Source organism: Drosophila persimilis, unplaced genomic scaffold (genome assembly GCF_003286085.1).
Source record: "Drosophila persimilis strain 14011-0111.01,24,50 unplaced genomic scaffold, DperRS2 tig00000002-arrow-pilon, whole genome shotgun sequence".
Taxonomy (NCBI): Eukaryota; Metazoa; Arthropoda; class Insecta; order Diptera; family Drosophilidae; genus Drosophila; species Drosophila persimilis.
This window is the reverse complement of record NW_020825289.1, coordinates 10,609,821-10,629,938: the sequence shown is the minus strand read 5'-3', so window position 1 is coordinate 10,629,938 and position 20,118 is coordinate 10,609,821. Positions and strand designations below refer to the sequence as shown.

At 46.1% G+C, this 20,118-nt stretch overlaps 4 protein-coding genes across 5 annotated transcripts; 1 reads left to right on the top strand and 3 right to left on the bottom strand.

The window, feature by feature from the left end:
- Positions 1-121: 121 nt before the first annotated feature.
- Positions 122-547, bottom strand: LOC6590423. The gene has a single exon (XM_002016559.1). It carries the CDS (start codon positions 545-547, stop codon positions 122-124), a length of 426 nt encoding a protein of 141 aa, XP_002016595.1.
- Positions 548-1,015: 468 nt separating this feature from the next.
- LOC6590422 (beta-1,4-glucuronyltransferase 1) lies at positions 1,016-2,865 on the bottom strand. The gene is made up of 4 exons (XM_026984897.1): positions 2,815-2,865; positions 1,582-2,414; positions 1,351-1,504; positions 1,016-1,292 (listed from the first exon to the last, which is right to left on the bottom strand). Exons 1-4 carry the CDS (start codon positions 2,863-2,865, stop codon positions 1,068-1,070), a joined length of 1,263 nt encoding a protein of 420 aa, XP_026840698.1. The 3' UTR covers positions 1,016-1,067.
- Positions 2,866-3,715: 850 nt separating this feature from the next.
- Positions 3,716-10,110, top strand: LOC6590411 (helicase ARIP4). Its single transcript, XM_026985989.1, has 7 exons — positions 3,716-3,820; positions 4,720-7,685; positions 7,746-7,944; positions 8,005-8,737; positions 8,798-8,906; positions 8,968-9,201; positions 9,261-10,110. Coding segments are annotated over exons 1-7 (4,983 nt in total). The 5' UTR covers positions 3,716-3,818; the 3' UTR covers positions 10,001-10,110.
- A 1,422-nt stretch (positions 10,111-11,532) lies between these two features.
- Positions 11,533-19,906, bottom strand: LOC6590410 (histone acetyltransferase KAT6A). 2 transcript variants are annotated; one of them, XM_026987045.1, is made up of 7 exons: positions 19,865-19,906; positions 18,531-19,398; positions 18,379-18,468; positions 17,274-18,319; positions 17,001-17,220; positions 12,925-16,813; positions 11,533-12,861 (listed from the first exon to the last, which is right to left on the bottom strand). In XM_026987045.1, exons 1-7 carry the CDS (start codon positions 19,884-19,886, stop codon positions 11,638-11,640), a joined length of 7,359 nt encoding a protein of 2,452 aa, XP_026842846.1. In that variant the 5' UTR covers positions 19,887-19,906; the 3' UTR covers positions 11,533-11,637. The 2 variants fall into 2 exon arrangements, with proteins under 2 accessions (XP_026842846.1, XP_002016592.2); XM_002016556.2 differs by lacking the exon at positions 19,865-19,906 and adding an exon at positions 19,783-19,847.
- Between the last annotated feature and the right edge of the window lie 212 nt (positions 19,907-20,118).

Here is a 20,118-nt window from a genome sequence, read left to right as displayed (position 1 = left end):
TGCACCGTTTAGTGCTTTGCATCACAAATCCTTGCGTGCTCTGCTTTACCTCGCCCATTCGCGTGGATGAAGAACCAATCCCCCGCTCCTTCCATCCTTGTATCGCTTTCCTTTTATTTTGTCATTGAGAATTTATTTTGTCCGTCCTTAAAGTTTCATCGTTAATAATCTCAACCCCGCCGACCTGGTCACCCTCATCCAAGAGGTTCAACTTGTCCTTGATCCGTCCGCGGGGCATGATGGCGGCCCAGTCGCTTGTGTCGAATAGAACATCTTTTATCCAATACGTACGGCTGGGAACCGGCCACACATTCCACATCCTTAAAGTCAAGCCTGTTTGAATTGAATTCTTGATAAATCTGCGGTAGAAGGTACGGATGGAGGCACAGAACGACATTGAGGGTACCTCCACGGGCATTAGCTTGTGTCCCCCAATGCCTGAATTCGTGTGTAGCTCCAGCGTGAATTTGTGATGGTCCTCGAGAAACGTTCCAGCCCCATTGAGGTAGCGATCTCGGCTAAAGATTTTCAAACCGATTACGACCATTCTTCCGCAGCCATGTTGGTCACTTCGTAAGACTGTTGTCAGCGCTGTATTCGTTGGAGGAGTATGGGAAAGTGGCCGAAGTCAGGATACATATGTATCCTTTCACACTTCCAGCAGAGTCACTAAAACAGAATTCCCCATTGAATTCTGTCCGAACATTTGAGCTTTGCTTACACCTTGGCACTGTTTTACACAACCTTTTCTACTACAATATCGAATCAAATAAAATACCCAAACGGTGATGTTATTTCAGAATTTAATATCAAATGCCCGACAAAATCATGCTGCAAAATTTTCCACTCTAACCATTAATTAGACATTACATTACTCGTACTTTATTTTATTCTAATTTGCTTACCTCGACTAGACTGCAATCATTTTGGGAAGTATTTTGCTTTTATTGTTAGTGAAGTTCGCTTTTCATTAACTCTAAATTGTCTAATATATTCCCAAAATCTAAAGGATTGGAAAAGCCTTCTTCGACATAGACCATTTCTGAGCTTTTATATTATCAACTAATTTATTTGATTAGGATTTGATTCTTCTTAGATTGTAACAACAGGCGTGGATCATTTTTGTACCGCAAAAATATTTCGCTTTTGAAAACATCAAATTTTCTCCGATTCACATTGTTCTGCTGTTCTCGCCAAGCGGGCCTCGCCTGCTTCCTCTGGAGGCCCCAATGACCAGTGAAAACAGGCGTCAGTACATAGAACTGATATCCAGCAATATGCATTTCATAAACCTGCAAAAAATATTGAGTTTTTGATTGAAACCCGGCATAAATTACTTCAATTGCTTACCTGGGAGTTCCTGGTGAACCCATAGCCTGTGAATCGTTCGTCGTGCGCTGGTGCACTGTCGATTGCTATGTAAAATGGTTCATATAAAAATTCAAAATTTGTAACGACGTGGCTTATAGAGACCTCCGTATCGTTTGTATTCGAAGATAACCATCTGAAAAATATTAGTTGATTTTTAAACGAGGCTAGAGTAAGCATACCATAAACATATGCCGAAACTATAATACTTACTTGCTAAAATTTGTCGCGTACTGGTTGTAGATGAAGACTTTTTCGTGAAATGGCCTCGCCAGACCCTTTTTCATTAACCTCTGTAGGCCATACTTTGAGCGGGGAAACGAGGCTCGAACGTCTATCTCAAAGGTTGGTATTACGTAGGCGCAGTTCTTTGAGCAATTGGCGGTTTTCAAGAACTTGTTGAGTTGAGGAACACTGTTCGTGCTTGGGACTATGTCGATGTCTGTGAGAAAGGTGTACTTTGTCTGACAACCTTTCCGGGCTAAATTTCGCATGTGATTTTGGGGATAGGGATTCCTTTGTCGCCACTGCAAACTTTTCAGGGACCGGAGTTTCAGCAAAGCCTTCAACGTTCTGTCTGGATACTGGCAGTCGAATTTTCCCCTCAAATTAAACGAAATGGATACGAGTCGGGGCAGCTTATCGTAGTCGGGTGGGGTGAGCAAGTGGAAAGTGGCGTTTTCCCTTATGTTTGGGAAACAAAGCCGCATATATGTAACAAAGTATTGCAAGACAACAAATTCCTCGTGGCTGGCAGAGAACACGGCCACTGACATCGGCCCTTGCCAGTTTGTAGCGACCTGAGGCAAGGAGTTCAAGCGCTCCACCGAAGTTTGAGTGGCGAGGCAGACCAAACTGCTCTCAGATGACTCGGTGTACTGTTCCCCTAGGAGCGCAAAATCCTTGATCTTATACAAATGCTGGCTATCCCAGCGACCATAGCTCAGGTCGGCATTATCAAATGCCAACGGAGCAGTGTTGTTCGGAGCGAGCAAACTGTCCAATCCTGCAAGCGGCTGTATCAACGAAAAGGCAATATCTGAGTGCTAGGGGCAGTCCGCCGCGATTGGATTTCGGGATGGAGCGATGTGCTCAGCCTTCTTGCATTTCGTCGATGCATCTCCTGCCAGCTGCTGCTTAAACAACCAGAATATGTTTATCAACAGAATCGCCAGCGCAATTTTTAGAGAACTCAAATTTGATAGGTGGCACTGAGATTAAAGGGATCACATTAAAACCATTAAAAAGGCTTAACAGCTTTTACATACCATAGTTTCTTATATGTTTAATTTTTTTGAGTGTGCCCTTCAGTGGTGTGCGATTGTTTGGCCGATCGCCTGTATGAAGGTACTAATTGCCAAGTCAGAGAATAGTAGATGTTGTGTTATAGAGTACTTGTTACAGTTTTACATCAATTTCCTCGATGAAGTCAATTAAATTAGGTACGAGTTGATGTTTTCTTAGAGATGGGAAGTATTTTCTTTTTTTGTTGTACATGGTACAATTAAAAATTATGTGAGTCGTTATCGATACTATCGGCGATTTTGTGCCTCTAAGAACGTTCGTATCATAATGTAGATTGTTATCGAAGTACCACTGAATCGACATCATGTAATTCCCCGTTGGAATGGGATTTTTAGATTTTCTACTTATTAAAAATAATCGTATAATCTCACACCATGAAATTGTATATCGTTTGCCGGTTATTATATCATCCCATGCATTTTGAAGAGCACTTTATTTCGATCGTCGCGACGGTCTTTAGACGGCAGTTAGAATTAACTGAAAGAGGAAGTAAATAAAATTGTAGATCAGCAGACGTGGATGGCAATGTTGTACCTGCTGTATCAGCGTTTTGGTAATATCCTGTCGATTTTCGTGAATGGCATGATTTTTCCTCGCATACAGACAGATTGCACCGAGTTGATGAGACAGGTGCCGCCATTTACATTTGGCCTCTTCTCCACCAGAACTCATAGCGAGCGCACCAAAACGTAAAAACTCCTTGTAAAGAATTTTTAAATTTGTCTATCGGCTTAAAACCAGCTGAGAAAAAATCTTTTATCGATGTCAGATTTCAGTATTTCATTGTATGTGAACATTTGTTTACGGTCACACACATTTTTTGCATCGCGGTCACACTGCAGTATTATATCTATGTAGAGTAATGTATACATTATATACATACATATATACACATTGAAAACAGTGAGAAAAATACAATCGAGAGTAACATTTTAATAAAAGATTAAAGCATGTTCTAAAAGCTACAATTCCAACATGTATTGGACCCTATAAATTGTGAATCTCAAAATCCTACAATAGAAAAAACTGAATCTTCAAATACTTGGTGCATAAAGAAAAACATCCATATGTATGCACTAACAATAATTAAGAACCTGTGTTGTTAAATCGTTCATCTTAAAATCAAGTTTGCCGGCTGCATGTAAATGTACGTATAGTAGTGAGTGCAGTTGTCCTTATTTATGCACATAATGTTCTTTCAATTTGTGAAGAAAAAATCCCACGAAAAGTACCCTTTGTAATTAAATTTGTGTGTATTCATATGATAGTGTTTAATAATGCTCACCATAAACAGTCCGCATTGCATGTACATATGTCATGTACATGCAAAGGTATATAAGAGCTAATGATTCCATTCCGGTTACGATTTCTGTATGTACTTACATGACATTGTATGTAATGTGTACATGCATACATACAAATGTATGTAGGTACTTGGTGTCCAAAGCTAATGGAGATTATTTTCGGCTTTAAGCCATAGCTGCCGTAGAACTGTCCACTGTCCCAGGACATATTTATATGTACCAGTTATATGTATGCTATATTGACTGAGCACGTCATGGCCTGTATGTACATATCGTTTTAATGGCACTGGAGAGTTGTAATACGCCTTCTTCTGATGTAAGACCACATCCACATTCTCATGGCTGTTAACAGTGAAGTGTGAGCAGTGATGTATGTATGCCTACATATGTAAATATGTATGTATGTTCGGTTAAAGACGGTGCGGGACGAACCCATTAATTACACTTGCTTTTACAGACATACATACTTACATCTGTATGTATGTACGTATGTTGGCAAATATTAATCTGGTCCAAGAACTTTTATTTACCACGCATAGTAAATGCATAAATAAATATTTCGAATAAAGTATATAAAGTTTATTTACAACGCCCATCCCTCCAATGTTTAACCCTTTGTGGCTTCAGGTCCGTCGACATTCTTAAAAATCAAATATATTCGTCATCCTGTAAAGACTCACTCACCTTCCAAGCAATTTAATTCGATTAAAAAATTCCAACTGACGAATCCCCTCCTTTGCAGGGATACATCATCACCACAAATAAACATGGAGGAGTCAAACCCCAATTATCCGGGCGCTCAACGATTGCAGAATCCAGAAGCATGGCCCAATATACATGAATTTCATCCATCGCTTATGTTTCCGGATGATCCGAGGCGGTATTTTCACAATCCCCCGCCAATCAATGCCATCGGTGGATCGCTCATACCTGCTAAGATGCCGGAGATGAGTACCGACATCAACATCAACATCGCGAACCCGATGCCGATCCCCACTGTGGAAAACACATCCGCGGACAAAACCAGAATCCCACATCCAGCCATCGCCATCCCACAGGATGTGGGGAAGAATATTACAGCAGTACCTCACGGCCACAAGCGAAAGAACTCTGTCCAAGATGCAGAGCAGGGCACGAACAAGAAAATCGGTCTAAATCTAACGGCTGCCGAGGAGAAGAAGAACCTCCTCCATCTCAGGAAGAACATTAGGGATGTGATGAACGAAAACAATCTGGACACAACCACGCTGGCGGCCCAGAAGGAGGAGGCCGAACGCTTGGCTCGCGTTGCTGGTCAACAGAAGTCAATGCGCGAAATCCAGAAGCAGGTTGTCCACAAGCAATTCTTCCGCATATTGCAGCTGGACGAGAGCGAGGGAATTGAAAGCTGTTCCGTGTCGAACCACGTCAATGTTAACGTAAACGTTAACGCCAACGACACTCCCGTCGAGTTTCCCGAGGAGGAAATCGTGTCGGACACATTTGATGAGACGAATAGTAGTTTAAGCTGTAGCATCGACGACGTGCTAAATAAGGAGGCCAGCAGCGTGGAGCCGTCCGGGGAAGTGGTGACCATTGATGACAGTTCGGATGACGACTGCATACTCCTGTCGGAGGAAGAGGAGGAGGAGGAGGAAGAGGAGGACTTGAACGAGTCGGACGATGCCCATAACAGTGGCATGCATGTCAAGGATTTGTATAATGTTCCTGATGAAAACGGACAAGTAGTCGTCAACATTGCGCATCCCGAGGGCGAGGAGACCTTGTACTTGGCCCCCCAAATAGCCAAGGTGATAAAACCGCACCAGATCGGAGGCGTTCGCTTCTTGTACGACAACATCATTGAATCGACACGAAGGTTCAACAAATCAAGCGGCTTCGGATGCATTCTTGCCCATTCCATGGGGCTGGGCAAGACGTTGCAAGTTGTTTCCTTCTGTGATATTTTCTTAAGACACACGTCCGCCAAGACGGTTCTCTGTGTGATGCCCATCAACACGCTGCAGAATTGGTTGAGCGAGTTCAATATGTGGGTGCCCCGCTACACCGCCGACCACAACATTCGTCCGCGCCAATTCGACATTTATGTTCTGAACGACCAGCAGAAGACACTCACTGCGCGTGCGAAAGTTATATTGAATTGGGTGCAGGAAGGCGGCGTTCTGCTGATTGGATACGAATTGTTCCGACTCTTGGCCCTGAAGCTGGTGCGAACCCGCAAGCGGAAAGGCGCCAACGCCTTTAGGGCCGATGGCCACGACGCCAGCAGCGATCTTATGAATCGGGTGTTCGAAGCACTCGTTAAACCTGGTCCAGATCTGGTGATATGTGACGAGGGGCATAGGATCAAGAACTCGCATGCCGGCATATCCCTGGCCCTGAAGCAGATACGGACTCGTCGCCGCATTGTACTTACGGGCTACCCCTTGCAGAATAACCTTCTTGAGTACTGGTGCATGGTGGATTTTGTGCGGCCAAACTATTTGGGAACCCGCACAGAGTTCTGCAACATGTTCGAGAGGCCCATCCAGAATGGCCAGTGCGTGGACTCCACCCCAGACGACATAAAACTCATGAGATACAGAGCGCACGTGCTGCACTCCCTGCTGCTGGGCTTCGTGCAGCGACGCTCCCACAAAGTATTGCAGATCACGCTGCCGCAGAAGCACGAATATGTTATTCTCGTGAAAATGACAGCGTTCCAGCGGAAGCTTTACGACACCTTCATGACTGATGTGGTGCGAAAGAAGGCCTTTCCCAATCCCCTGAAGGCCTTTGCTGTTTGCTGTAAGATCTGGAATCATCCGGATGTACTGTACAACTTTCTGAAGAAATGTGAGACTGACTTAGATTTAGAAATCGACGAAGAGCTTTCGAAGAGCGCTCCCACTCCAATCACAGACTCCAATCAAGAATCCAATCCTTCATCGAACATGGCGGCCTCGGCCTCTCTGTCTCCTCTCTGCGAGAAGAAGAGCAGCGAAACCATTGAAGTGGCCTCTAATTCCAACGAAACTGAGGGCCTGTTCAATATGCCCCCGGTGGCATCCGATCTAAATGCGAAATATCTAAACAAGAGCTGCAGCAGCCCCAATCTGGCCTACGGGGAACCCCTTAATTATGGGTCGTTCGGTGCGGAAACCATAGGAAAAAACAACTATTGGATGGAATCGAGCTGTCCCATCCTGTCCAAACCGGGCTTTGTTGAGGTGATAAAACAGACGGATACAAATATGTCGAAGGACTTTGAAAGTATTACGGGATCCTCGGAGATTGTGGATCTCGACACGAATGAGATAAAAACAGTCGAAACGAATATCCAAACGCCGTGTTCCAATAATCAGCTGGACAATGAGGCCAATGCCCTCAAGCCAAGTGGTTGTGGTGTCGTGCCGGGCCTGAAGAACGTAGCCGGCGGCACTGGCATTGGCTTCGAAGCAAATAAAAAGCTGTTGAAGACTAAACGGAACGACGAATTCTCATGTTCATGGGCGGTCGATCTAATGAGGAACTATGTGGCTGGCCAAATAGAGAATTCTCCCAAAATGGAGATATTCTTTTGCATCCTGAAGGAGAGCATGCAGTTCGGCGATCGTATATTGCTGTTTAGCCAATCCCTCCTTACGTTGAACATACTCGAGGGCTACCTGAAGACCAGTTACGTGCCCGGCACCAATCAATTTTGGACCAGAAGTTACTCATACTTTCGTAAGTTTTCGTCATATAAAAACCACCTTTTTATTTAACCCAATTAATGATTGATTGCAGGTCTGGATGGGTCCACCTCCTCGCAGGAAAGGGAGAGGCTAGTCAATGAATTCAATGCAAATAGTCAAGTGAAGCTATTTCTAATCTCGACGAGGGCTGGCTCATTGGGCATCAATCTGACTGGAGCGAATCGTGTTATCATTTTTGATGCCAGTTGGAATCCCTGCCACGATACGCAAGCTGTATATAGGATTTATAGGTAAGCACAACGACCTACTGGCAATACAACAGCCATCGAATAACAATAATTTGTTCTTAGATACGGACAGACGAAGCCATGCTATGTGTATAGAATTGTAATGGACAAATGCCTGGAGAAGAAGATATATGATAGGCAAATCAAGAAACAAGGCATGTCCGATCGAATTGTCGACGAATGCAATCCCGAGGCACATCTCTCCATGAAGGAGATAACGAACTTGTGCCACGATTATGACTCTGATGATGAGGCCACAGATACTTCGAAAAATCCCCCCGTGGAAGAGCCATCAAAGAAGCAAATCAAGCCAAAGGATGAGCCTGAAGCGATACCAGAAGAAGAACAGAAGAAGGCTATTCAAGCAGATGAGAAAACACTGCCAGCAACAGAGGAGCAAGTAACGCCAAAAGAGGAGAAAATAGACCCAGCAGAGGGAGATGCGACTGCAATAGTTGAGCCTAAACCACAGAATGGCACCTGTGATGAGTCTCCGTCTAAGACGGAAAAGGAAAAAGCTGAAACCCCGATCCCCCATGTGCATGTAGACCCCATCATCAATACCCTCCTTGAGCTCCACAGACACTGTGTGACCAAGGAACCCTTCTTGCACGACAGCTTGTTGGTTGATCAAAAGGATAGAAAACTGTCGCAGGCTGAGAAAAGGCAGGCTCATCGGAGCTACGAGCTGGAAAAGAAGGCTGCCGTTAATCAGAAGTTTGCCTATGCTCCCGTTAAAACGCACTACAAGATTGTGAATAATGATGGAACTATTGTGTCCCGACCAATTGCACCGGTAAGTACCTTATGAATTCATGATAAAACGTATATCATGTATGTATATAATGGATTGCAGGTAAAGTCGACCACCTCTGTCTCTGCTGGAGGACGCACAACTCGTTGGATTCCCGCAGATGTGTGGCAACGGCAGGGAATGACAGCACAGGAAATGACATTGCCGCTTGGTATGTATTTTCACATGATTCGCCTCCCTCAATCCCCGTAATAATTGAATGCTCTTTCCAGATGTTGTCATCCCCACGAACTCTTCGGACAAGGCCAATATTATTCTGAAGGCTGGACAACGGGTGATGGTTTTGAAGTCCACCAAAGGCATCTACATGCAATTGGACAGCGGAAAAATAATAGCTATAAGAACGACGGCTAAAAATGAATCAGAAAAGCCGAACAAGGACGATGTAATTGACATAACGTCCGATTGTGACACAGATGTAGCAAAGCCACAAACGCCCGAGCAAGGTATACCTTGTATAACTCTTATAGTTCTCTAAATGCTTAAAGGGTTTTATTTTTTGCAGAAACTGTAAAGGACTTGACCTCTGATGACGAGCCACATATCGTGAAGAATAAGGAAGGCGCGCAAACAACTTCAAGCCGGATAGAAATGTCCTCGAAGGAAAGAAAACAACCCACAGAGAATCTACAACATTTTAAGCCACAAACGCAACCAAATAATAATTTAGCCGCCCCCCTTCATGCGGGTCCAAATCCACATCAGATGCCTTGTGACTTGAACTTTCCGCAGCAGACACAGGGGCCACAGCCACAGACGCAGACGCAGCCGCAGCAACAGCAGCCGTACAAACATCAGAATCATCTACCTGCAGGCAGCGAAGGCTACAATAGTGCCAATCCTGTTCCGTCGAATGTGCCACTAGCGCATTCGCATCCGCCTGCTCCCAACGGAACAGAGACGGCAGAAAGTTCATATTTCCAACCGAAGCACTTTCAGCACTCATATCCACCCCAGTACTACGATTACTATGACAATAAGCACAAGGCCACCCCGCCCGCATCCGGCGGCTATCACATTAACAACTACACCTCCTACGGCAACTTGAATTTCGCACCCTACCATTCCAACCTACACCCATCGACAGGATACATCGGTGGGCCGTCGTCGTATGTAAACTCAAATGTATTTCCCAGACCACACTGGAGTTCGGTTGTAAATACGCCAGCGTCAAATGAGTCTATTCGACAGCCCTCGTACATCGGGAGCACTACTTACCCAATCAACGAGTGGTCGTCGCAATAACGAATGTAAATAAATGCTGCTTCTATTTATCTGTGTCCAGTTGAGGGCGAAGATGCCACTCCTCAAACTTAATTTTAATAAAAAATTACACTTTTTTCTCTTTTTTTAAATGTTATAAAGTTGCGCTTCTTCGCTGTTGTTTTAAAAGTAGGACTAGGTTTTGTTCTTTTAATTATACTCAAAGAGCAACAATATTTTTTATTTTAAGAATCTTTTCTGTTCGAAACCATTAGAAAAACTGGCTGCAAAACATTATTATATCATTAGATTAGATAATTATTCAGATCGTTATTACTGATCGCTAAACCAAACAGAATGCTTCCTATTCCTATTACTGTCTGATTAACCAGACAGCTAAACCTGTTCTGTGTCAGTTTTTACTTTGTTGCTTGGGCGTGTACTCTTGACTGGAAATACAGATAAAGGTCGGGGGCTTTATTCCTTACCGTTAAGGTTATTTTTCATTTAAGTTATTTATTACAATATTATAGTTAATTCCCTTTAAATGGATAACATTAGTTTACACATTTTCGTTATGAAAAGAAACAAACGAAAAATGAATAAATATTCTTAGATTTTAACATAGTGTTTACACAACTCGTTCTATCCAAATCTATTTAATTTAGAAGCCCATGGATATGGGATAGTAAAACTCATTCGAGCAAACATTCGAAGATTGGTCTCTCTTTGGCTACGGGTAGTGTGTGTAGTGCATGCCTACCTCCATCTAATAAATACAACAAAACATCTAAAAACAAATGAAAAAAAAACATTCGAAAATATAAACAAGCTTTGATTAAAAAATGTTAGCTGTAAGAAATAAAGTAATGGTATTATACTGAAACATTCATCCGTGTAGTTCATACTTCTTACCTCGCTTCTTGTGGTTCAACTCCTCTCAAACGTCTGTGAGCATGCAGCAATCGCGTGAATCTCAATCACAAGATAGTACCAATCGGGAGTACCACAGGGCAGCTATCTAAGCCCCTTACTCTTTACACTCACAGAGAAAATGGCAATCAACGCAAACAAGTACATCGAGCATTTACATCCGCTTCGTTTCTTCGTCTCGCATTCGAGTACTCGCCAAATATTGAATATTCCGCTCATCCGAAAGGGCTGATTAGTTTTAACTTAAATTCCAATTGCAAATTCAATTCATTCTTCCAAATAACATCGTTCAGAGCAACAAAAAAAAAACAAAATTGTATAGAATCGAGAATCCGTGTTTTTGGGGTTTTAATGAAGTTAAGCAGTATTATTTTTCAAATGTTCCCTCAAAATGTTGAGATCTGCTGCAAACTGCGACTTCAAAGAACCTACAGAGATGTCTACAGAGAGATGTATGTACATATGATCACAGGATCCTTGAATGAGTGTACAGAATTCCCAGTAATCTTAAAAAAAATATCTATATAATCGAGTCACTATCATTCTTATTATCCTGAGCATTATGTACATACGAATACAATACCAATATACATATATACTCGTACTTGCTTTGTATACTAAAAATAAAAAGCACGTGTGGATTGGTTTGTTTTATTAATTGACAATATATATTTAAGATTTATTTACAGCACACATTTCTATAGAAATTATAGTCAATACAATAATATATAAAATGTGTGCACCCATTACCTGCGAATGGTGCCGTTGAGAGGTAAGTAAGGAGAATACGTTGGATACATCGGATTTGATTGTGTGGCTCTCTGCAACACGCAAGCATCTTGGTATTGAGATTGCATATTCATGACTCCCATTTGCATCGGTATCTGGGAGTTGGGATACTCGCCCCCCGAACTGTAGCCGCCAGTGGGTGGGGACTGCTGCGGCGACATCCTATAGCTGTTCATCGCCCCGTAGGAGGCCATCAGATTGGGACTGATGTGGACGTTGGTGGTGCGATTGTTTGTGCTGCTTATTGGTGCCGAGGTATGCTGCACGGGTGCGGACGGTGTGTTCCGCGTGTTCCGGCTGGGGTTCTGCGTGGACGCAATCGGGGCAATGTTCATGTTGCCGGGATAGTACTTGTGGTACTGCAGTGGAGCCACCTGCGTCTGCAGCATGTTGGGAGGCGTGGAAATGTTCCTGTTCTGCATCAGCAAGTGAGGGGGCGGGGTCATTGAGTTTGGTGGAATCGGGTGATGCGGCGATGGCGTTAGATTCACTTGGGCCCCCGGAGACGTATTGCATGGCTGACTCTCCAGGCAATTCGTGAGCTGTTGCAGCTTCGAGAGACTGCACAGATTGCCCGCCAGAGAGGAGCCGCTGCTAGTGCCGCCAGTGCCACTGCTGTTCGATCCAGATATAGACTCTTGAGTGGCCTGCCTTTGGTCGTTGTTGTTGTTGGCTCCAGCAGATGGCGGCCCCAGCGAACTGGACACAGGAACCCGGGGGGCATTCTCGCTGGCGGGCATGTTGTTTTGCAAGTAAAAATTGTTGACGGCGCATGCCGATGACGGCTGCTCGATGCGCTGATGGCTGTTCGCGAGTGGATGCACGGAACTGTTGAGTGACATTCTCTGCTGGATGACCGCAGGTGGCATGCCCACAATGTCGTAGTTCGAGGGATTGGTCGCAAAATTCTGACTGATCTGTGGAATTGGCACATAGTCCAGCGGCTGCATATTCTGCTGATGTCCGTGCTGCGAGAACTGTAGGTTGTGCAACGACTCCTGGTGCGACTTTGGAATATTTGAAGTGGCGCCTTGCGGAATCTGGTGATGCGCATTCGTCGTTGTGGTTGACGTGGACGAATTTTTGGCGTCACGCTGCTGGGCAGCATTTCCGCTGCGTATTTGCTTGGGCGTAGTGGCTCGATGCGACGGTGTAGGAGAACTAACATTAGCGTTATCCGCCTGTAGTGGAATAAAAAAGAATTGAAAACTGCAGCAAAAATACTTCATTTGCAATAGAATTACCTGCGTATTCAACTTCCTAGTCTGATGCTGCTGATGCTGCTGCTGCTGTTGCTGTTGCTGCTGCTGTTGCTGCTGCTGCTGGGCATTCCCCAGCAAACTGATGTTCGGCGATCCCTCGGGGGCCAGATTCATGTTCAGGTTGTTCTGCTGCTGCATGTGCGAGTTCTGGATGGACATGTGCATGGGGGTGGTGGCTGGCTGGTTCTGCATGGAGCAGTCCGAGTACTGCCTGTGGGGCTGATGCATGTGCACATTCGAGGCGGCGGTCTGGATGTTGTCGGAGCCATGGTTAATGGCGCTGCCAATGTTGGCGGGGGATTCCATATTTATCTGGGCATTTATTCCGCAATCGTAATGCTGCTGTTGCTGCTGCTGCTGTTGCTGCTGCATTCCAGCATTCGCCGACGCCTCCGGACTGTAAACCATGTTCGGATTGACCTCGGATTGCCCGGGCACTTGCAGGTTCGAGTGTTGAGGAGCCGCGTGTATGTTCGGATGACCAATTTTAATTTTACCCTCGCGCGTAATGACTGAAGCCGAGTTTACGCCGTGCTCCAGCTTCTGCTTGGCAGCCACTGTTCCCCCCGCCTGTGGATTAACCGAGTTCGATAGCAGAGCCGATGATTCGGCCTGGTTTGGGTTCGGATTTGCATTGGGATTGCCTTGTCTGGGCAGCGCGTTTTGAGCATTAGCCAGGGACTTCATTTGCTGCGCCTGCTCGGGCGATGGCTTGAACATCTTCTGCTGCGGTGCACACTTCTGATTGTATATCGCAGCCTGATTATTCACGCCATACTCGTTGCAGCTGCTGTGGCCATGTGCTGCGTCCTCGCGGGAAGTGCTGGCCACATTGCCGCCGGACAGTAGCTTGGGATGCTCTTCCTTCTTGCCGGTGTTCTTTCGCTCCAGCTTGTGCTTCTCCTTGGTCTGGTGGATCTGATGGTGCGTCGCTGCGTGGTGCATGGCCAGGTGGTTGGCGGACTGATACAGATTCTGGGTTAGGTTGTGCGTGTAGGCCATGGTCGTGGCCAGGTCCTTCTGGAACTGCTTCTGGCCCTTCTGCGTAGCCGAGTCCAAATGCAGGTTGTAGCTATAGTAGTCCCACTGCCAGTACTGGGAGGTGTGATGGTAGTTGGGCATCTGGTTTATGTTAAACTGGCTGGGGATCGGGTTCTGCAGCTGCGTGTGCTCTGGTATCCCCTTTAGCTGCAGTTTCTCCCGCACCACGGGCACAACGTTCGAGGGAGCGGGGGGTCCTCGTGAGTTCGATCTGTCCTCCTCCTTGACTTGCACCACCTGGTGGTCCGGCTTCACCGCCTCCCTTTCCGGAACCGCTTTCATCTTGGCACTGTCGAACTTCCTTTCTGTGGCATATGCCTGGTGGACTTCGGGCTTTACCACGGGCGTTTCTTGCACTGGCTTGCACTTAATCGGCTTCTCCTTGATATCCCCATTGTCCTTGGTCTTAAGCTGATCATTATGTCCCTGGTTGTGGGGCTCATTGAATGCCTGTGGCTGTGCCTGTGCCTGCGGCTGCGGCTGGGCCTGTATATGCTGATTTGGCAGTGGCTTTGGCGGATCCACATATGAATGTGCAGCCTCTGGCCGCTGATTGGCATTGCCATTGGCAGCATTGTCTGGTGATGGATGTGTAGGGACCACCACATCGACTTTTTTCACTTCCATCGGTTTCTGCAGGACTGGGACCGGTACCGGGCCCGGGACCGGGACCTCGGGTATCATTTGAGGAGCGATTTCCTTGGTTTTTTCATGCGCCACTGCCACTGCCACTGCCCCTGCTGGCTGTACCGGCGGAAGAAGTTCTGTGAACACGGATGACTCTGGTTTCAGGCAGCTCATATCCAGATTCGGTTTCTTTTCTTCTGCCATGCAGACGGGATTGGCCGACTTCTCCTGAACATCTAGAGGCTGAGCAGGCTGCTGCTGTGGGGCCACAGTAGGGGGAACCTCTTCTTTTTTCTCCAGAGGACTGCTACTTGTGACAGGACTCTTCAGCTCAGGAGCAGCTGAAGCTGCAGCTGCAGCTGGAGGTGGAACTGGAGTTTCAAGCTGTAGTATTTTATGTTCCTTGACATTGGCCCCTTTTCCTGGCTCGATTGCATTTTCTGTCGGCTTTTGCGTTGCGCTATACTTTACTTCGATCTCACTGTTCATATTGTAGGACGTTACGTCCGCGAATACGGTCTTTTTAGTTTTCTTAGCCACGGCATCTAGAACCTGCTCGCTTATGCTGTTGCCTTCGGCCTCGCTCTTCTCCGTCTCGAATGCTTTGGCAACGACTTCTGTGTTCGTTGTTTTCATCGATTTTTCAGTGCCGAGTGCTGGGGCCGGAGCTGAAGCTGGATCTGAAGCTGGAGCTGAAGCTGGAGCTGCTAGTGAGTCTGTGGCTTCTGTGAACTGCGACTCCTCGGATCGCTTCCCATTGGACTGCTTGCCCCTGAGTTTGGGTACGATATTCACTGGCTTATCAGTGTGTTCAGCCTTTTCGGCCTGATTTCTGCAGACTTCCTTGGAGGGTGGCTCTTCCAATGCAGATCCAGCGTCGAGAGCAGGCTGCACCGCAGGGGTTGTCTCTGGCTCGGACTGGCTCTGACCCAACGATAGGCTCTGATCGTGTGCATTGTTCTCTAGCTGCCGCTCGAAATGCTTGCGCTTGTTCGTGTGCGGAATCAGATCATTGCGCTTGGCCAGTCTCTGGGCCCGTTTGGTCAAGTGCTCGGAGAGCTCGCTGGCGTTCTTTGGGGACTTGCAATCCGAAGAGTCGGAGTTGTCGCCAAAGGAGTGGTCGTCGGCCACCGCTTCCTGCTCCAGCGCCAGTTTAATCTTCTTTCCCACGCTCGTGGCCAGCTTCGACAACTCCTCGCTGGAACGGCGCTTGCGCGGGTTTTCCCTCTGCTCTTCCAGCCTCTCCCCACTGCGGCTTTTGATGTTCTCATCAACGCTGATCGCTGGAATCGGCTTCGAAGAGGTAATACTTTGTTTGGCCTCGACTTTGGTGTCCTCAGGGAACTCCTTCTCTTTGTACTCGGATTTCTGCATCAGCTGGTTGTTCAAGTACTCCCGATTGGAGATCGGCTTGATGATATTGGGCAACTTAGAGACTGAAAGCAAGGGACTCCAGCGCAGGCAGTCGGCCTCTATGAGAATGCGCGTCTTGCTGTGCGCCATCCTATTGTTGTGGCTGAGAACCTTCTTCCAGTCGATTTTCACGTTTATCTGATACCGAATGTCCCCATCGTTCTTCCGCAGTTTGATGAAGTTCAGCAGTTCGAATGCCAGCGCAATGTCCGATATGGCTAGACCCGTTTTGATTGCAATGTCCTTGAACGTGATCTTCGGCTGATTGCGATACTTGTACAGATACTCGAGGACAACGGATTTCCAGTACGAAAAGTACGAGAGACGCCCCAGATCCGAGAGCGGCTTCTCGGGGGTTCCCAGCTGGCCCTCCTCGCGGCTCAGCAGATAGCTGAAGTCAATTAGGAATCGGCCGTAGCCCTGCCTTTGATACTGCGGCATGGTCAGGATGCAGGAGACATTGTACTTCTGCGTGCAGTGCTTCTCCTTCGAAAAGTAGCCAACCAGGTGGCAGCCGCTCTGATCGTTCTTCGTTAGAATATAGAACAAGAAGGGCTCGACGTCGTAGTAGAGCGTCTTGTGGTCCAGAAAGAACTTGGCCAGCAGGCACAGGTTCTGGCAATATATCTTATTCACATTGCCATCCACCTCGAACACCGAGATATTCCCCTGGCGAAATATCTCCGTGCCCGGCGGCTGCTTCCAGATGCACTTGTTCTGGTGCCTGTCCAGCACAGACCGACTCTTCGTGTACTTCAAACAGAATTCGCACAGAAAGAGTTTGATGAGCCTGTAAAACATCAAATGTTAAGCATGATTATATGCATGTATGTAGAATGGCAATCGATAGTATCAATAACCAATGATATCCTATGATACTACGATCACTAGAACGAGCAAACGAAGACATCAAATCGATCCGACTTTTTCCGACTTTTGGCTGGCGTTCTTTAGCCCGAACAATGTGGGATATATACCTGGCATACTCCTGCGGGAACGGGCTGGAGTACCATGTCTCAATGTCCCACTTTCCGATCTGAATTGACTTGGGACTCAGCGTGTGCTGTCCTTGCTTCTGCTGGGCCACGTCCGTCATCTTCTGACAGTTATTGGACATCTGGACAACGGCTTTGTGGAGTACTTCCTGATACAGATCAACATCCACTGGATTAACGCATGGCGGCAGCGGCTGATTCTCTATAAATATAGTTGTTAATGGATTTAATAGATATGTCTCCTCGGTTACGTACCAAACGGATTGGTACGCTTCATGTTTTCCGCACACATATCTTCCGATTCCGGATTGGTTTTCCCTTCGCTTTTTGTGTCTCTGCAACGATCGATTTGCTCCATCATTTGACACTTTAATACAGTCTCTTCTGTGAGGTATGGAATGTCCTCCTCATCTTCGCATTTCTCGTACGATTTGCCAGCATCGAGGGGCATCGACTTCAGGGGCACAATCTTTTTCCTCTGCAAGTTTCCAGAGGATTTTGAATCCTTATCTGCTGTCGAAGCATGTGTGGCCATTGGCCCGGTGCCTTTCGGTGCCCTAACGATTAGCGATGCTGATGCTGATGCTGCTGCTGCTGCTCCATAGCCTCCTGTTTCTACCATTTGCTTAGTATAGTTAATGCCTTTGGCACCCCCATTGTTCTTGGACTTCACAAATATATCAATTGGATTCTTGGCAACCGCTGCGAATCCCCAATTCTCATTCGCCGCTTCATTGGTTTCTGGCGAACTCAGGCGTTCATTGGCGCCGCCGGCATTCAGCTTGCAATTGTTCTGCTTAACATTCTCAAATAGCTTTCCCTTTAGCGTGCTCCGATCGGTGTCATAGTCTTCGTCGTCGTTTTCGTCGTCGCATTCCGAACTGTCGCTGGAACTTTCGCTCGAGTCCGAGTCTGAGCTCGAGGAAGTGCATGAATCCGAGCTGGTGCTCTCATCCTGATCATTGTCGTTCCTGTTCCTGTCGTCGTCCTCATCGTCGTCGTCCTCGCTGTCACTGGAGGAGCTTGACGACGATAGATCTGAAAACGTGCGCTTTCGCGTCTCTTGGCTAGCGATGTAGCCTCCCTGTAGTATTTGTGACTTCCTCTGCTTCGAGGGGAACTCGAATTGATCCTCACTTATGTTTAGTTTCCTGGCATTCAACCCAGACCCCGATAGTTTCCTTCTCTGGCCATTCCCATCGTTGTAGACGCACAGTTTCGAGGTTGAGGGACTCTCGGCGTTTCCCTCCCTTTTGATTATTTGTCGCTTGCTGAAGGCGACTCTGTCGTACGACGACAGCCTGAAAATAAACATATTAAAATGCAAACACAGCATATATTTGGCATTATCGTAGCTTACTTTTCATTTCCAGCCTCCGATTTGATTTTTGTGGCATCTTTTTTTAATAGTTTTGGGTTTTCAATGCTCTGCTTTGAGCACGTCTTACATCTAAAACAGAACGTTCATTATGATCAGCACAATCTGCGGAATGAGAGAGGTGTAGAGTGTACCTGTAGGGATGCTTGGGCTTCTTGTCGGGTATCGTGTCGAGACAAGTCAAGTGGAAATGGTCTTTGCAGACGAAACACTGCAGGAGACAGGGTCCACGGTTGCGCATCTTGCAGACAGCGCAATCGGCGCAGCTCTGGCAGTCCCACAGGGTTCCCTTGGTGACGAGCATGTAGAGCAGCACATACGACTGCGACTTGCATCTGCCGGCAATGTTTGCGCATGTGGTGTGCAGAGAGATGCCACACTGCTTGCAGGAGCTCAGGGGCTCTGGAATGCCATTGAGGTTTTTCTGAGAGTTTCCGGAGCAATGGGTGCAAGTGTCTTCCCCCTTTATAACCACATCCGTCTGGGGGACACACTTTCGTGGCGTGGTCAGGGACTTGCCCTTTTTGTACAGTTTACCCTCCTGGATCAGAAAGCCGGCGTCCACGGCCTTCTTGATGGATGCCTTTATTACGGTCTTAAAGTCGACATTGGGCGAGAGGTCGATGCAGTTGAATTTCTGAATATAGTTCTCTATGCTCTTCAAGGTAGATCCCTCGCACTCGCCCAGATCGTGCACCGCTTTGGCTACCAGTTTGTAGAGGTTGGTGTTCTTGTCCACTTTGACCCGACGCTTGGCCATGGGAGCTTTGTACGAGTGCAATCCCTTGTTGTAGACCTTAATCACGGCTCCCGAGTCCACGGCCTTCTCCAGCTTTTCGGCCACAATGTCCTCGTGGAACTTGTGGTGCGTGCCGATGGCCTGGCATATCCTCTGAACGGATGGCCTCTGTTTTTGGGATCTGATTTTGGATATCGCCTCCAGAATCCACTGTATCCACGTCTCCATGCTGATATCGTGTGCCGACTCCCTCATCATGTTCACTGAAGAAGAGTACATATGTATCAGAAATCGAACTTATTTTATCTTAGGGAATCGCGTTATTTTTAATATTATTATCAACGGTTCGTTCACTTCACTCTTTGCGTGCTTGCATTTGAATATGCAAATTTGTTTTGAAGTTCCGGGTAGACCGTTCTAAAACAGGGTTCATTTCATAATTTATTTTGTTTGTACTGAAAACATGGGAATGTATTCGCATAGATAATGCAGATAATCGTAAATGCAATATATGTAGATTTTCACCAACAGCATCAGTTTTCATTTTTTAGATTGCATGCAAATAATATGTATGTATCACTTTGCACAAAACTAACTCCCACGAATGGTATACTTTGCATATGTATGCAAGTGAGATGTGTACGTACATTTAAAATTCAAATATTCGCGAAACAAATTGATAGTATATCGCGGACGATAAAAATATCTTAGCCCTAAGTAAGTGCTAACCACTGCATGTATTTCCAGACATTGAATATGTTGTAACTATATCAATTATTTATTTTTAATCAAGTTTGATCCACTGAGTATTAGAACACACACACACACACAAACATAATAATATGTGTATAACTATTTGTAAGGCTTTACATACAGTTTTCGATAGCACCGATTGCGATATGTAATATTGCCCGAAATTGGAACAAGGAATTGAAACAGATGTGCATGCTCATAAATAAATTATTTGATATATATATTAATTT

Bases quoted from the DNA above. Each gene is read 5' to 3' on its own strand.
- LOC6590423 (XM_002016559.1), bottom strand. From the start codon at position 547: ATGGTCGTAATCGGTTTGAAAATCTTTAGCCGAGATCGCTACCTCAAT.
- LOC6590422 (XM_026984897.1), bottom strand. From the start codon at position 2,865: ATGTACAACAAAAAAAGAAAATACTTCCCATCTCTAAGAAAACATCAA. The intron at 2,415-2,814 runs GTACCTAATTTA...GACTGCCCCTAG, and splicing joins CTCTAAGAAAACATCAACTC to CACTCAGATATTGCCTTTTC. The intron at 1,505-1,581 runs GTAAGTATTATA...AATATTTTTCAG, and splicing joins TACGCGACAAATTTTAGCAA to ATGGTTATCTTCGAATACAA.
- LOC6590411 (XM_026985989.1), top strand. The intron at 7,686-7,745 runs GTAAGTTTTCGT...GATTGATTGCAG, and splicing joins CAGAAGTTACTCATACTTTC to GTCTGGATGGGTCCACCTCC. The intron at 8,738-8,797 runs GTAAGTACCTTA...AATGGATTGCAG, and splicing joins TGTCCCGACCAATTGCACCG to GTAAAGTCGACCACCTCTGT.
- LOC6590410 (XM_026987045.1), bottom strand. From the start codon at position 19,886: ATGTCTGGAAATACATGCAGTG. The intron at 18,320-18,378 runs GTAAGCTACGAT...GTTTATTTTCAG, and splicing joins TCGGAGGCTGGAAATGAAAA to GCTGTCGTCGTACGACAGAG. The intron at 16,814-17,000 runs GTATATATCCCA...GATGTTTTACAG, and splicing joins TTCCCGCAGGAGTATGCCAG to GCTCATCAAACTCTTTCTGT.